General features: G+C 37.7%; 1 protein-coding gene across 9 annotated transcripts in view; it reads left to right on the top strand.

Annotated features, from left to right (window-relative positions):
- LOC138049317 (uncharacterized) overlaps positions 1-15,358 on the top strand; it is a 19,693-nt gene extending 4,335 nt beyond the window's left edge. For 2 of the 9 annotated variants that reach the window (XM_068895541.1, XM_068895540.1), the window contains 6 exons: positions 83-106; positions 2,596-3,152; positions 6,087-6,229; positions 6,732-6,950; positions 10,092-10,353; positions 12,544-15,358. In XM_068895541.1, the coding sequence (XP_068751642.1) occupies positions 83-106; positions 2,596-2,826 (255 nt within the window). In that variant the 3' untranslated portion in view covers positions 2,827-3,152; positions 6,087-6,229; positions 6,732-6,950; positions 10,092-10,353; positions 12,544-15,358. Of the gene's footprint in view, positions 1-82; positions 107-2,595; positions 3,153-6,086; positions 6,230-6,731; positions 6,951-7,629; positions 9,518-10,091; positions 10,354-12,543 lie in introns of those variants that run through there. The other 7 variants (XR_011132358.1, XM_068895545.1, XR_011132360.1 and 4 more) reach the window with 5 other exon arrangements.
- The last annotated feature ends 273 nt before the right edge of the window (positions 15,359-15,631 follow it).

The raw sequence follows: 15,631 nt of genomic DNA, 5'->3' as shown, positions 1-15,631 counted from the left end.
AAGGCCACTTAATTAAATGTATGCTGATAAATGTTCACATGTCACATGCTTCTTTACATTCTTTTTGAAATTATTTATGTCATGTCCTTTATTAAAAGATGATTTGGTAAGTCATTCCATTGTTATCTTTGTGGTTTCCTATGTATATAGATGATTTGCACGCGAAATTTTACTTTTACAATTTTTGAAAGCATCGTTAAAATTCAAGCCATTAAATCAAAATAAGGTCATGTTGCATTCTACTATGGGCAGATACTCCTTTAATGTTTAAGAGTATTCCAGTGCAGAAGTGCACCTCGTTCTTCGTGGGGCATGTCCTGCGGTTTTTTGCCAAGGGCAATTCTTGATGCAATTAGTTGTTGGTCAAAAAACGGTTTAAACTAAGGGTGGTGAATGCTTTTTTCAAAGTATTAGGCCATCCAATTAAAGGTTATAGCTCCGTTTCGGTTATTTGGCCCTGTTTGTTGGAGCTGTCGCGTGGGTTTTCTTACGTAATAATGGACTGAAGTCGCTAATAAATACCGGTACCTTATTTGATACGTAGTACAATCGCGTCCTTAAGTGTCAGAAGTTAACTATCAGAAAGCACTTTTCTTATAGGTTCCACTGCTTTTCCTTTCAGGCCCGGAGATTCTCCATTGCTACGAGAAATAAATTTAAGCTTCGGGAAAACTTTTTGAACGAGTGTTTGCATCTGAAAAAACGAATTATAAAAGATGCCAACCTATGGAAATCTAAAATCTGGAGATTTTTTCCAGCCGGTCTCCCCACCCCTCCCTCAACCTACTCACTCCCCCTCCCCTCCTCTCCCCCCCCCCCTTTAAACGCACCCACCCATCCCCCAATAGCTCCTTCAGAATACAAGAATATTCTGCCACCATTGTGAATTTGCGGGAAAACGGGGTACTTACGTCAAGAATTTTTATTGGTTAATCGGAGATCAAACAATCGGTTATATGGCTATGATAGCTAAAGGAAGTCATTTTGTTTAGTTCTATTAAAACGTGTTTGGAACTCAGAGATGAAGAAGTGCATTAAGAAACAATGAAACGAGTTTGAAAAAATCGATTTTTTTTAAAACTTGGGGATGCAATTTGAGTCTAGAATGGAGAAACGTCTGTAAAAGGTTCAGAGTCGTTTTTATCGGGAAGATTTAATGACCCGTACGGGAAACCGGGAGATTTGTTCTGTATCCGGGAGACTCCCGGATAATCCAGGACAGTTAGCTCGTATGAATTATTACTAGTAGAATCGCTTACAACTTTGAAATATACTGGGTGCAGCCGTCTTAAATAATTCAGTTGTTTCGTTAATAACGCTTATTAGTAACATTAATTGTCACAATTATTCAAGATGGTGGCGCCCGGGTAATTTGAAGCAAAAAAATAGCGATTATGAAATTCATTTATTTCCAGTGCAAACGCTTTTTTTGCGGAAAAAAAATTTATATATGATGGTAAACAAAAGTACTTGTGATTTAAAGTAATTTCTTGGTAAGAGTGGAGGACGAAATAACGTTTGATAACTTGGTAATATTACAGGAAATTTCTTTAGAGGAAAACTTCTTTTGGTACAATTGTTCAGGTGATTATATTCTCGCATTCTAACTTTTCAACACTAGGCGATGTGATCATAGTGTGGGTGCTAATTGAAAAGGGTACCTCACCAGGAAAAGATAAACACCTTTAAACGATAATACAGTTTCAAAAGGGTGTAGTTCTAAGGGACACTTACTATAATAGGAGGAAGGATTTAAAGTCCAATTCACTTGTAAAAACCCACACGTTAAACTAAGTGCAACGATGATTCCACTACAGTCGCTCAACTGGGCGAAAGCATGAAAGCATGAAAGCCAAGCTCACCCAGATGACACACTGTCCAAGTCCTTCTTCCCGTTGTTGAGGCTTTCGCTCAAAAGTCTTAAACGTTTTAAAGCCAAAATCATTTAGTATTGTGCGTTGTAGACTCTTTATTTTTTATTATTTTACAAAACAGAGACTAAAACAAATATAATACTTTAAAATAAATATTGAAATAAATAAATAAATATTGTAAAAAGTATTGACAGGAAAAACTAGAACAAGGCAAACAAATGTAGAAGATCGAGCTATTGGAGGAAACATAAAAGAGCGACAGAGTCCATACTGGGCGAACCACCACAAATAAACAAAATGCTATAAATCTACTAATGAAACTTGAGGTAAATAAAATCAAACAGCTAAATAAAGGCAAACTTCTGAGTAGTTACATGAGTTCGCCATTAACCTTGGAATTTCCTGATTTTTCGTTTAAATGAAATAAGGTTGCTGCTGGAATGAACATTGAAAGGTAAACTATTCCGCCAAAGTTCCACCATTTGTATTGAAATATGAAAATTTAAAATTGGACGCCTTTGCAAATTTTTTCCTTAGTTCAAACAGTGATAACCTTTTAAGAATGTGATGATCACTAATAATTAGTAATTTCGAAGTTCAGATAACCATTTAAACCTTGTGTAAAAAGTAACATCAGCCATAAAGCGTTGTTGTTGAAGAGATCTCAAAGTAGCTGCTTATGCGAATTAGCTCTCACGAAACCGTTGTTAACTACTTGCAGGGTTCATGGTCGGGCAAAACTCCTGCAAGTGAACCCACTAAAAAGAGACGATCTCTGCAAGCGCATTTGGACAAACGACTGGTCATGGGATCACGCTTAATACGAAGAAAGGAAACATCACAAGACGACAATGAGGAAGAATTAAGACCAACAAGACAAAAAGATGAAGTACGAGGAAAACACGAACAGCAAAATAACGATACCCCAGCTCGTAGCTGTCAGAGAAGTTAGTCTCGATGCAACATCGAGTAAAAGGCGCAGAACGGCCAAAGATGCAAACAACAAGTACAAGAGGTCGTGGACGCAGATGGGGAAGGGGAACCAACTGCCGAGGACATTTCCTACAGAACTTAAATATTGTTGAGGAGATAAAAGAGAAGTGCGTAAAATCCACGCGTTAATCGTAGAAAAGGAGACTATTTCCTTGTCGAAGATCTACAGTGATATGAAAGCTTTCTTTGCCGCAAACTAAGCCGAGTAGTTACAGTTAAAGGCGAAACACCCCTCGGAGTGAAATGAACAGCGAGAACTATCCATATCCGACAACAACAACTAAGGTAACCTATCCATTTTGAGAGGAGTAGTTCTATTAATTTCGCGCAAGACAAAGAATATTAAAAAAAAGCAGCGGTGACAAACATTGAAGTATAAACAAGCGCACTGATTGAAATTATTTACATGACATTTCCTATGCTTCGACATACATCCTCAGAAGTGACCGTTTACTACGAATTTAAACTTTTTACTATGTAACCTATTAAGTAACTACTTATTAACAATAATTGATTAATGAATTAACAATTAGTTAACAGTCACTTCTGAGGATGTATGTCAAAGGATACGAACGCCAAGTAAGTAATTTCAAACAATGCGCGTGCATGTTTTTGTCACGCCGTTTGATGCATAGTTCTGGTTTCGATAAAGACGGCAATCAATAATGCCGTGCAAGCACAGTCACAATTCCCCTCCCCCTCTATCTGCAACCTCGTTCCCAGGGCTTCTCCCTCCTTTTGGGGCGGGGTTTTTTTTTAACGCCCTGCCCCCCTCTGAGGGAGAAGCCCTGGAAACGAGGCTGTCTTCCTTTAAAAATTTATTATAATTATTATAATTAACATAATTAGTATAATTATAATTCAAATTATTATAATAAGGATAATTATTATAATTATTATTATTATTATTATTATTATTATTAGAAACATAGTATTAGGTTAGTTTCGGGCGCAGAGAATTTTTTTTAGATTAAACCAGACCCTCCGTGAGAGTACACTGGGTTGCCTGTGGTTCGTGCACGGTCCCAGGCAACTTTTTTTCAAGTTGGGGGGTCATTAAGACCATTTAATTAAGGGGTCACCCAGAAGTCATACCAGCAGAGGCCCTTTGGCTCGCATGTCCTCACATGTTCGTACGACTAAAAAGATCCTTTTCTGAGGTAAAAAGCTGGCTACCTGCCTATTATTTGTCAAAAAGAAGAAATTCCTGTCCTCTTTGGAAAAAATAGACACGCAAAATTGCTTACGCGTGGTAGTGAATTAACACAGCGATTTATTCCATTTAAAATGTCAACTGAGCTGTGTGTTGTCTTCCAGGAGATTCAAGTTATCCTTGCGTAATATGTAGCTCTATCAGTACACGATGTTGTTTTGGTATTGTCTATCATTGTAGTGCCATGGTAGAAGTCTTGGGTAAATAGCCTGAGAAGACATGTGGTTACTAGCAAAGTATTGAACCCAGAAAAATTGAAGAAAATAAATGGGAAGTGAGAAACATTGGCTTTTGGGCTGACATGTTGATAATTGATTTTTGCTACGTTCAATTTTGGCTGCAGAAATAAATCGCAAAATCGAAAGTGACATGGCCGGAATTCAGCGGGCGCCATGATTAAGTTACCGCGGCATGTTTACTCGCCAAACAGTGAAGCGTCCGCGTCAAAATGATGGCAAGATACCCGGTTTTCGTAAGTTCTTTTTCTGTCAAGTGTTCTAAAGTTTGACAATAAATGAGGGAAGTCAAAACAAAGATCACAATCGCCCAAACCCTTTAGGTTGACCATTGTTTCTGCTAAGTCAAAAATTTACTCTCCAAGACGAGGTTATTTATCACCAGGTAATTCCGTCATTTTGGAAATAGCAGCTACTTTATTATTCATCGGCATCACAATTTTTTGCTGATTTTTCGGCTCCTTTTGTTGAAACTCAAGCACGCTTCCTACAGACCTGCTTATTTTCGTGAACTTTCTGCTGACAGAGCAATACTAAAAATGTCCTCCCGTATCACATTTCAACCTTGAGCTTGAAAATTCAATACACATTATGATATTATAATTCACAAAGGCAGAAAATATCACAGAATCCTTTTCCAGCAAAACATTTTATTGAAACAAGCAACATAAAAGATGCACTAAAACGCCATTCGCGTTGCAATGACTTTCGAGGCCATTGCTGGTTAACGAGAATAACAAAATCACGAGGCAGAATGTATATTTATATTTAATTAAGTTAGCACAAGAGAAAGACACTAACCTCATTTTGACACGAAAATGCTTTACTATTGCCATAAAAACTATCCAGTTAAGCTCGCATATTATAAAACATGATGAATTCATAAAAGCCACCTTTTCCAGGGAACAATTTTTTGAAACAAACAACATAATTATTTGCTATGAGAGGAAAAAACCCCTTCCTATTTCATTGCATGTGTGAAGAGAAAAAAACTCAGTTGTGTCAAATATGTGCAATATTACACCAAATTAAAAGTTCAGGATCAAACCGTTTCCATGAAGAACCTTTTCCTTGAATAATGAAGCACAAAATAATCGACAAGCTTTCTTTCAAATAATTCTTGACTGTCACATTTCCAATCATGTTTTTACTGAAGACTGTGCAGAGTTGATCACAGATCCACTTAAGGTGTTCGATTTGTTCTGTCTTTGTTGAACCCATAAGTTACCAGAGAATTTTCCATTTGGTTTCAGTGTTCTACATAACAGCACACTTGGTAAAATTAGAAATGCACCTCACTTTGATTTCAGCTGGACGCCGGCGACAGATTGTTGTCGAAGTCCATTTACTCGTCGCTTGTAAGATTCCACCGCCTGTCTTGTTCAGTATCCAATTGACTTGCCATTATTGAACTTCATAAGGGTATATTTTGTTCAAAGAACCATTAAAACGCCATTCGCGTTGCATGACTTTCCACGCCATTGCCGGTTAAGTTTATCATTCTACTGTGTCCACCAGAGAAATCTACGCATTTCAACTACCCTCTCGATCCTAAGAAAATACGAGCAGAAGGCTCTATGCACAAAGATACCACTTAGCACGGGAGTGACAGACAAGACTTTTACCGACACGGAAAAAAAAAAAAAGAATACCGAACAAATGCCACCCAATTTCCGACTGGGATTGCCCTACGGCAACCCAGTAAAAATACAAAATGTACATAAATAATTAAAATAAAAACTTAAATATGAAATATATCATTTATTGCAGTTAAAAGGCGTTCCGATATCGATGTGTGTACAGTGCAGGGACGAGTTGACTGTGGTTGGAGGAAGTGCTGTTTGAGAGAGAATTTAGCAACAATTAGTTAACAGTCACTTCTGAGGATGTGTGTCGAAGCATACAAACGCCAAGTAAGTAATTTCAAGCAATGCGCTTGTTTGTTTGTCACGCTCTTTGCGTCTTAATTTGGATGCATAGTTCTGGTTTCGATAAAGACGGCAATCAATAATGCCGTGCAAGCATAGTCACGATTCCCCTCCCCCTTTATCTGCAACCTCGTTCCCAGGGCTTCTCCCTCATGTGGGGGAGGGGCGTTTTTTTATTGCCCCGCCCCCACATGAGGGAGAAGCCCTGGGAACGAGGTTGCAGATAGAGGGGGAGGGGAGGCGTGACTATGCTTGCACGGCTCTCCGAGGGACTGGGGCTGTGTGGGAGATTGAATTATCATTCAACCCCAGCCCTAGTCCCCCATGAGAGCCTGCTCGCAGGCTACATTATTGATTGCCGTCTTTATCGAAACCAGAACTATGCATCCAAATTAAGACGCAAGCGGCGTGACAAATAAACAAGTGTATTAATTAGCTTAAATATTATACTTATTTTAATTATTATTATATCAATTATTTTTATTAGAAACGGCATCAGGTGTTCCGATGTGCGTACAGTGCAGGGACGAGTTGACTGTGGTTGGAGGACGTGCTGCTGAACCAGTGAAACTACATCATGGGAACTCACAGTTAATATGAGCAACTCTTTGTCAGCTTTTTAACTTGTGCGGCCAAGCAGAAGTGAATTACTTGGTTCATCTCTTTTTGCTGTCAACATGTTCATGGCAGGATCATTGACTCGATGGTAAGAATTTTCAAATGGGTTATACGTCAAGTTTAGCTTTTAACTTACTATTGTTCTGTTAATTAAAGGAGAAAAGTTTAAACTTCAGAAGAATTCACTTTTTTTCGTTTGGAGCTGACCATGTTTAATTTTGGAGTCTGCTTTTTGAAAACCTCAAGGTTAACTTAACCTTGTTATTGGGATTTTGATGTTGCCCCTGTCTCTTCCAACCTTAAACTAAATACATGTAGAAAAATTTATTAAGGACAAGCATGTTAGTTCTTGTAACTACTTAGAGTAACTTCTAATTACTGGAAATGTAATTGGCATAAAGGTGTTGTTTTCCCTATCCAGTTATGGTATTTCGACTGTGTACTTAAGATTATTTTATCGTCAATCTCGAAAGAGGATTGAATTTTTTGGTGGATAATTTGTGAAAGAGTGTAAAGAAAATATCGTCCGTGGCATAGTATAATTCATTTTTCACTGCTTTAAGTGCTTTGTCATGCGTGCCAGTAATAATCCATTTTCTGCTATGTTAAGGAAGTGACATCCTTAAAGTTGTGTTGCGTTGGGTTCTGTTGGGGTCTCTCTCTCTCTCTCTCTCTCTCTCTCTCTCTCTCTCTCTCTCTCTCTCCACATGATTACTTTCACTGGTGTCTTGTTCCAAAGTAATCTTGTCTCCTGTTCCTTTTTAAAGCCTGCTAAACCAGTGAAGCTACATCGTGGGAACTCACAGTTAATTAACCTTGAGTTTCGGTTTTGACCTCAAGAAGGTAACTCATGTATTTGCTTTATAAAAAGAACAAGTTGAAACTTCTGATGTATTCATGTCCTTATTGTTTGGAGCTGACCAATGTTTGGAAGTTTTAGAGAACACTTCCTGGGTACGTTAAGGTTAACTTAACCTCATTATTGGAATTTTGATACCGCCTTGTCTCTTCCCACTCTGAAATAAGAACATGTAGAAAAATCATAAGGAAGAGGGAAAAGCCTTTTTTCCCCATCTGGATATAGTATTTTCGACTCAGTGTAGAGATATCGTTAACGTCACCTATTGTCATTGCTTAACCAGTGATGCAAGATCATAGGACTTCAAAATTTACATGAGCAACTCTCTACGAGCTTTTTGACATGTGCGGACGAGCAGAACTGGCAGCATCAAGGCAGCAGTGAAGTACTTGGTTCATCTCTTGTTGCAGTAAACGCGTTCATGGCAGGATTGACTCGAAATTAATTTAAGCCATGGGAAAAACTGTTTTAATGAGTGTTTGCATCAGGAAAACGAATTATTAGAATCACTTACAACTTGACTGGGCGCAGCCGTCTTAAATAATTCATTTGTGTCGTTAATAACACTTAAGGTGATTCCTTAGTAATTGCAGATGTTGTAAGATTTTCCTTAAACTTTTCTCGATTATTCCCTACATTATGGTGACTCGAATTGTGCAATTAAATAAATAGGTCACCGAGCTCGTTCGCGAGATATAACTTCCTCAAGTTACTCATTTAATCATTTGCGACTTCATCTATCAAGGACAAGTTTGTTCTGTCGGTTCAGGCTACGTTTTGCATAACAGGAAGCACAGCTTTGACGTAATTCTTTAAATAACAAAACAGATGAATTGTATTGCTCAAAAGGAATAATTTAACGTTTGTTTTGTGTGCACAGGCACACGTCTTGAAAAGGCACTGACTACAAATATTCTTCGGGTGCGTGATCTCGAGGAGACAATTTTGTGTCCATGAGTGATGGCTTTCCTGTAACTTTTTTGACGTTAATTTTTTAACATTTTTACAGCACTAAGGTGATGAGTAACAGAATAAAATTATGCCAAAAAAAAGATAGGTCACCAACCTCGTTTAGGAAAGCAGACCAAGCTTGACCCCTCGACATCACTTCTCCCCGATAGCAAGGTTTCACTTTCACTGTTGGACTGAAATGTTCTTTAGCATCATCAAAGCCATCACTCGACTTTTTGTTTTGCGAGAGTCTAAAAGGTTTCTTGTTTTGCTCTTTACTGCTGTGCTCTGAAAACGGCCATTCTTCTTCTTTCTAGCGAGGTTTCCGGCAGGAAAGGTCGCCATTTTGAAATGTTTTTGGCCACGTTTGATATATCAATATTCACACATGGCTACGAGTCTATGGTTAAATTCAAACATCGTTTAGTTTAGAAATATCCGTTTAGACTTGTGACACAAAGAAAACATAACTGAGCCGTGAAATTTGACCATAAAGCCTCTTTGCCATGCCTTAGTAGGAACGTGGCCTACGCTGTGTTATGCACAGAACAGGATGCGCAGTGCAATACTAGGGAATCACCTTAATAACATTAGTCTAATATAATTAATATTTAACAATTATTCGCCAAAGGCGAAGTGTTTATCGGTGATTATTATTCAAATTTCATACACTGTACGAATTCTGATTTTCTGATTGCGTTAACCTGTAAATATTCACCGAGACGAAGTTGAGGTGAATATTCACCGATAATCACTGAGCCTGAGGCGAATAATTGTTTTAGTATAAATACACAGGTGATTATTTCAAAAAAGAGAAAAAAGACATTTCAACGCGAAAATCATCTTTACTTGCAGTGGCAAAACAACTACTGGCAGCCATTTTTTCCGTCAAGGTGATTATCGGCTGATAATCCGAGATAGCGAACCAATGAGAGCACGCAATTTTGTATAATCACCTGTGTATTTATACTAATAACATTTAGTGACATTAATTGTAACAATTATCCAAGATGGTGGCTCGCCGGTCAATTTGAAGTCAAAAACAAGTGGACAAGCAGGAGTTAATTACTTGGTTCATCTCTTTTTGCTGTCAACATGTTTATGGCAGGATCATTGACTCAACGGTAAGAATTTTCAAACGGGTTATATGTCAAGTTTTGGCTTTTAACTTAAAGGCCCGTGCAAATGCTCGCAACATTGTTGGGGCGAACATGTTGCGAGCGTTTGCACACCATGTTGGAGATGACAATGTTTAATTTTGGAGTCCGCTTTTTTTAAATCCTCAAGGTTAAGTTAACCTTGAATTTGGGATTTTAACGTCGCCCCTGTCTCTTCCAACCCTAAACTAAATATATGTAGAAAAATTATTACAAGGAAAAGCACATGTTAGTAACTACTGAAATATATAATCTTTTGCAGTGAAAAGGTGTTCTGTTACAAAGTGCATAATTATAGTGTAGCTTGGACGAGTTGACTGTGGTTGGAGGAAGTGCTGTTGGCAGAGAGAATGTGCTTTTTGAAGCCTGTTAAACCAGTGAAGCTACATCATGGGGAAACTACAATTAAAATGAACAACTCTTTGCCAGCTTTTTAACTTGTGTTGGACAAGCAGAACATGAAGTACTTGGTTAATCTCTTTTTGCTGTCAACAATTGTTTATGGCAGGATCATTGACTCAACGGTAAGAATTTTCAAATGGGTTACACATCTAGTTTCACTTTTCACTTACGTATTTGTCTTGTAAAAAGAATAGCTCCAAACTTCTCAAGAATTCATTTTCTTTCTCGCTTGGAGCTGACCATGTTTTGGAGTCCACTTTCTTACCATGTTGTCTGAAATGCGCATACGCACTCCTTTAAGGTTTTGCAAAGGCAGCAAAGGCGTTCCATTGTTCGAGTTAGTGCTCAAAATTAGTCAACTTAGTTGAATTGAAATAATTATAATAATAATAGTAATAATTTATTCATATTTAAATTATCGTGAAAAGGAGAATCTTGAGGTTATTTATAATTTTGTCCTTTATTAAAAGATGATGTACGTACTAAGTCATTCTATTGTTTTTTGACTCGAACAAAAATAGAGTACTTAAGACAATTTACTCTTCCTGATTTCCTTTGTATTTATATACATGATTTGCTTGTGTAATTTTACTTTAACAATATTCAAAAAAAGAATTTTTGTGGGAGGCGAGCCCACCTCATGGTTATGATGTGTGCTTGACTCGGGGGAACATTGTGTTGTGTTCTTAGACAAGACACTTTAATTACTCTCACGGTGCCTAGCTTTCTCCACCCAAGTGGGTACCGGCAACAAATTTATTGTTGGAGGGTAGCCCTGCGATGGACTGGCATCCCATCCAGGGGGAAGTAGAAATACTCCAAGTCGCTTCATGCCATGGAAACTGGGATAAGCTCCGGCCTGATGGCCGCACTGCCTTCTGGCTCGTATGCAGAAACTTTACCTTTTGTAGCATTCTACTATAAGAGTGGGACTTATAAGGATAGTGCTTTCTGATAGTTATCATCATCTGACACCTAAAGACACGATTGTAGTTTGTATCAATAAAGTATATTAGCGACTTCTGTGTATTCTTCCATACAAAAGCCCATGCGACAGCTCGAACAAACAGGGTCAAATAACCAAAATAAAGCTATAACCTTTATTTGGACGACCCGACTTTAAAAAGAGCATTGACCATCCTTTAACGTGCCGTTTTTAGAAAGACGACTAATTGCATAAAGAAATTAACTGATTTGAGTGTAGTGTGAAGTGTTAAGTTTCTACCCCATATGAACCATGTGAGCATTAGCCCTACTAATGGAAATGGACCCACACAATGGTTAGATCACCACTGCTCTACCGACTGAGCTACAAGGTCAGACGGGAGCAGGCCGTGGAAACTGAAGATGTTAAAGTCACGGCAATGAACATGTACAAGGAAGGATTACATTTTTGCAAACGTTGCTTCACGGCCAACGTTTGCAAGAATGTAATTCTTCCTTGTACTTGTACATGTTCATTGCCGTGACTTTAACATCTTCAGTTCTCACGGCCTGCTCCCATCTGACCTTGTAGCTCAGTCGGTAGAGCAGCGGTGATCTAACCTGAAGGTCGTGGCTTCAATTCCCACCTTGGTCAGAGTTTTTCTCTGTCCTTGTGTGGGCCCATTTCCATTAGTAGGGCCAACGCTCATATGGGGTAGAAACTTAGCACTTAACATTACACTCTAATCAGTTAATTTCTTTATGCAATTAGTTGTCTTTCTAAAAAAGGTACGTTTAAGGATGGTGAATGCTCTTTTCAAAGTAAGGTCGTCCAAATAAAGGTTATAACTTTATTTTGGTTATTTGACCCTGTTTGTTAGAGTTGTCGCATGGGGTTTCGTATGAAGAATATATAAAGTCGCTAATAAACACTTTATTGATACAAGCTACAATCGTGTTAGGTGTCAAACGAAGGTAACTATCAGAAAGCACTCTCCTTATAAGTCCCACTGCTAAAAAATTAAGCTGACAGTGGGAAAAACTGTTTTTAATGAGTGTTTGCATCGAGTAAAAAGAATGTGTTCAATAATACTCTTGGAATCATAGGCAGAAACCTGTCAGAGCTCAGGTTCAGTGGTGAGAGCACTCGCCTCTCACCAATGTGTTCCCAGACGCTGCGTCACATGTGGGTTGAGTTTGTTGGTTCTCTACTCTTCTCCGAGATGTTTTTTTCCGGTTACTCCAGTTTTACACTCTTCTCAAAAACCAACATTTGATTTTATTTGCATCAATTTGTTGATTTCAGTGTACTGTGTCCCCAATTAGTGCTCCAGCGTTAGAATGACTAGACACTTGATAAGTTCCTTTCCTTTTTTTTTTTACTCCAGTAACATGTTGAAGATGTGTTCAAGAGAAAACCTTGGGCCTATGCTCTGGAGAAGATGACAGGAAGTAAAGGAGGTGGATGTTTCAGCTATCACTGAGTATTTTAAACTCTTGTATGACTGGATGAAGAAACAAAGAAAGGAGATCGGTGATGCTCCACTGGGGTGAGACGAGTACCCTACAATGACTTCTACATGACTACAGACTGAACAAGTTAAGGCAGGTCCAACATCTGGGATTCCTTTCCTCATTCCAGTCATGTTTTACTTTAACGTGATGGTCTTAGCATTTCCATTTGCAGCGTTAGTTTGGTAAAAATGTTTTCAAAAGCAGTAATAGACTCAAGGGCAATGCTTAATGTGCATCCCTTGTTTGGTTTCTGTTGGGTAGGCCTATGCGCATAAGGTGCTCGGTCTATAACCATGAAATTGAATTTTTTGTGTGACTTGACCGAAAAATGGTTTTGGGGTTCCTTTTATTCCACAAACAACTTGTTATGCAGGGAAAAAAGAGGAAAATTCTACGACATCTTTTAGAAACTTAAGCCTTTTTTCCAGCGACTTCTTGTTTATCGATAACTCTATAGTGTAAATTCTCGATATTGATCGATTCACATACTGAAGACTCTAAAACTTTTTATTTTGATCAGCAATAAACTGCTTTTGCTCTCCTGAAATTTTTTTACATAGCCATGGATGGACCTGTCAGTTCTGCAGCCATTCAATTTTTCCATTTCACTCTGACAATTGAGGATTGTGAGCTTTTTCAGCTTTCTTTCAACTCCAACTCTGACTGTTTGTGCTCCAAGGATACTCTAAATTCTATAACATACTGATGATTTAGTAGTAGATAAAATATGAGCGGGAGATCTGTAATTTACAATTATGGCAAGCCATTGTAAACGTCCATACAGATCGGACGCGAATATTTTATCCTGCTTGTGAAATGAATACATTAAATTAAATGCAAAGTATTGTTATTTTAATCAGTAGAGATCTGTATCAAAAGTTAATGAATACTAATTAGCTGAGCAGGAGTTTGTATCAAAAGTTAATTCTACTGTTTAATAATAATATTCATCAACCCCAGTTGATTTGTATTGGGATTTACAGTTGTGTACAATATGTGATGTGAATACTGTGCTGGGATTGGTTTGCACCCTAATGAATTATTAATGAATTTTACAACCACAATTACAGACTTTATCTAATATTGTTTGACACTGTGTGACCCCCCTTTTGAAAAATCCTGGCTACACCCCTGCATTGTGGTCCTGTGTATGGGCATCCTTCTTTAAATTTACAAATATTTGTGAATAACTTTTATTCTGTCTTGGATAAAAGAAAAAGCTCTGCTTGATATCTGGTGGTTTTAACATTAATCTCTTAAACTACGATAATCATGCCTCTACAGAAGAATTCGTAAATACCTTAAGTTCCTTAATTATGGTGTATCAGTTCGGGGAAATACTTATAGTTCTACTCTTAGATCCATAACAATTCTACAAAAGAGAGCCATATGTATTAATTACTACCTTGTCAAAACCAGATGAACACTCTGAGCCTCTCTGCAAAGCTCTGGAAATTTTAAAAGAAAAGGACATTGTTTTCTTTTACGTAGTTTTTATGTATCAGTATCATAACAACCCTCTTCCCTCATCTTTTGATAATTTCTTCAGGACAGTATCATCAATTTATCAATACAAAACCAGATTTGCTAAATCAAGTAATATTACATAAAAAATATCAAAACTAACTATGGTCAATTTAACATTTGCTTTGCAGCTGCCAAAATTTGGAATAATTTAAACATCTACCCCAAAAAGAATTCAACAAGGAAGTAAAGCTTGCAGACTTATGAATGTTCATCTGGGCCCGGTTGTTCGAAAGCAGATTAACTTAATCCAGGATTAGCGTATACTTTTATTTCAAGTTTTAACTTTTCGGTGAAAGTTTCTTTTGCTTATTTTTGTTTTTCAAGATTGACTTCTTCTAATGTAAGGTTTTGCCGAATATCAGCCTTGAACAGCTCTTGGGAGTAGAGAAATAAACTTTTAGCGAGAAGCAGAAACGGAGCTAAATTCAATACTTTATTCTCTCCGGAACACCACTCTCAGAAATGACAAAGACGCACGTGTTTATTGAAAGTCGAGGAGCAATGCAAGTGCAATGCAATGCAATGCAAGTGTCACGGATAGAAATGTAACACAACAATGTTCGAGGCACTACAAACTCCTTGGTTAATTTTTAATCTGGAATTAGCATTAATCGGCTTTTGAACAAACCGGGTCCTGGTATTTAGTAATGTAGTACTTAGTATTGTAATTCATCTTTTTCTGCTTGCATGCATTGAGTCTTTTGACTGCGGGTTTTCGTTTTTTACTGTTATTTGATTTTCTCATGATATTATCTGTTCCTTAGAATTATCTTTTCAAGCTTTAATATAAATTTTTTTAAATTTGCTCTGAGTGAACTATTAACAAATTTTAGTATCAATTATTTTTTGTGATTGTAATATGTTTAAATATGGTAAAAAAGCTTGCTGTTGTTGAAATATATTTTTGATTCAAGACAACGCTTATTTTATGTAACCTCAGTGTTTGGCTTTACAACGACTTGGAACTTGGTCCTCCTCCTTCACTCTGCGGGGTGGGGTCTGTCACAAGCTCAGCCTGCATATCCAAATTCAGAAAAAGTGGCAACTAACAACTAGATGTAGTCTCATCAGTTGAGCTTAATTGAATTGATAAAATCTGCTTAAGTACCCCAGTTCAAAAGAGAACCTTGAATTAACATGAAATAAAGAACTATGATTCTAGTTGAGTGTTTTTTTGATATATGACGGCTTTTGCATAGATTAGTAGGATGCAGGGAGAAATGAGTCCTTATAAACTAACAAATGAAGGAATGAAGGGAAGAATGAATGAAAAAAGTAGAACGAATGTAAAAACAAGGTTTAACCGCGCACCGGTGGACCTCGAGTCCTGTTTGTGCTCCTTCCCTCTGGGCAGGTTTGCCCAGTAGAAGAGACAACCAGATATCTCGTAAAACATGAAGTCAGTTTATTTAACGATGGATGCCGGCGGTGCGC

Source organism: Montipora capricornis, chromosome 5, assembly GCF_036669925.1.
Source record: "Montipora capricornis isolate CH-2021 chromosome 5, ASM3666992v2, whole genome shotgun sequence".
In the NCBI taxonomy this organism is placed as follows: Eukaryota; Metazoa; Cnidaria; class Anthozoa; order Scleractinia; family Acroporidae; genus Montipora; species Montipora capricornis.
Note: the sequence above shows the minus strand (reverse complement) of the source record. Positions and strands in the feature narration are given on the sequence as shown.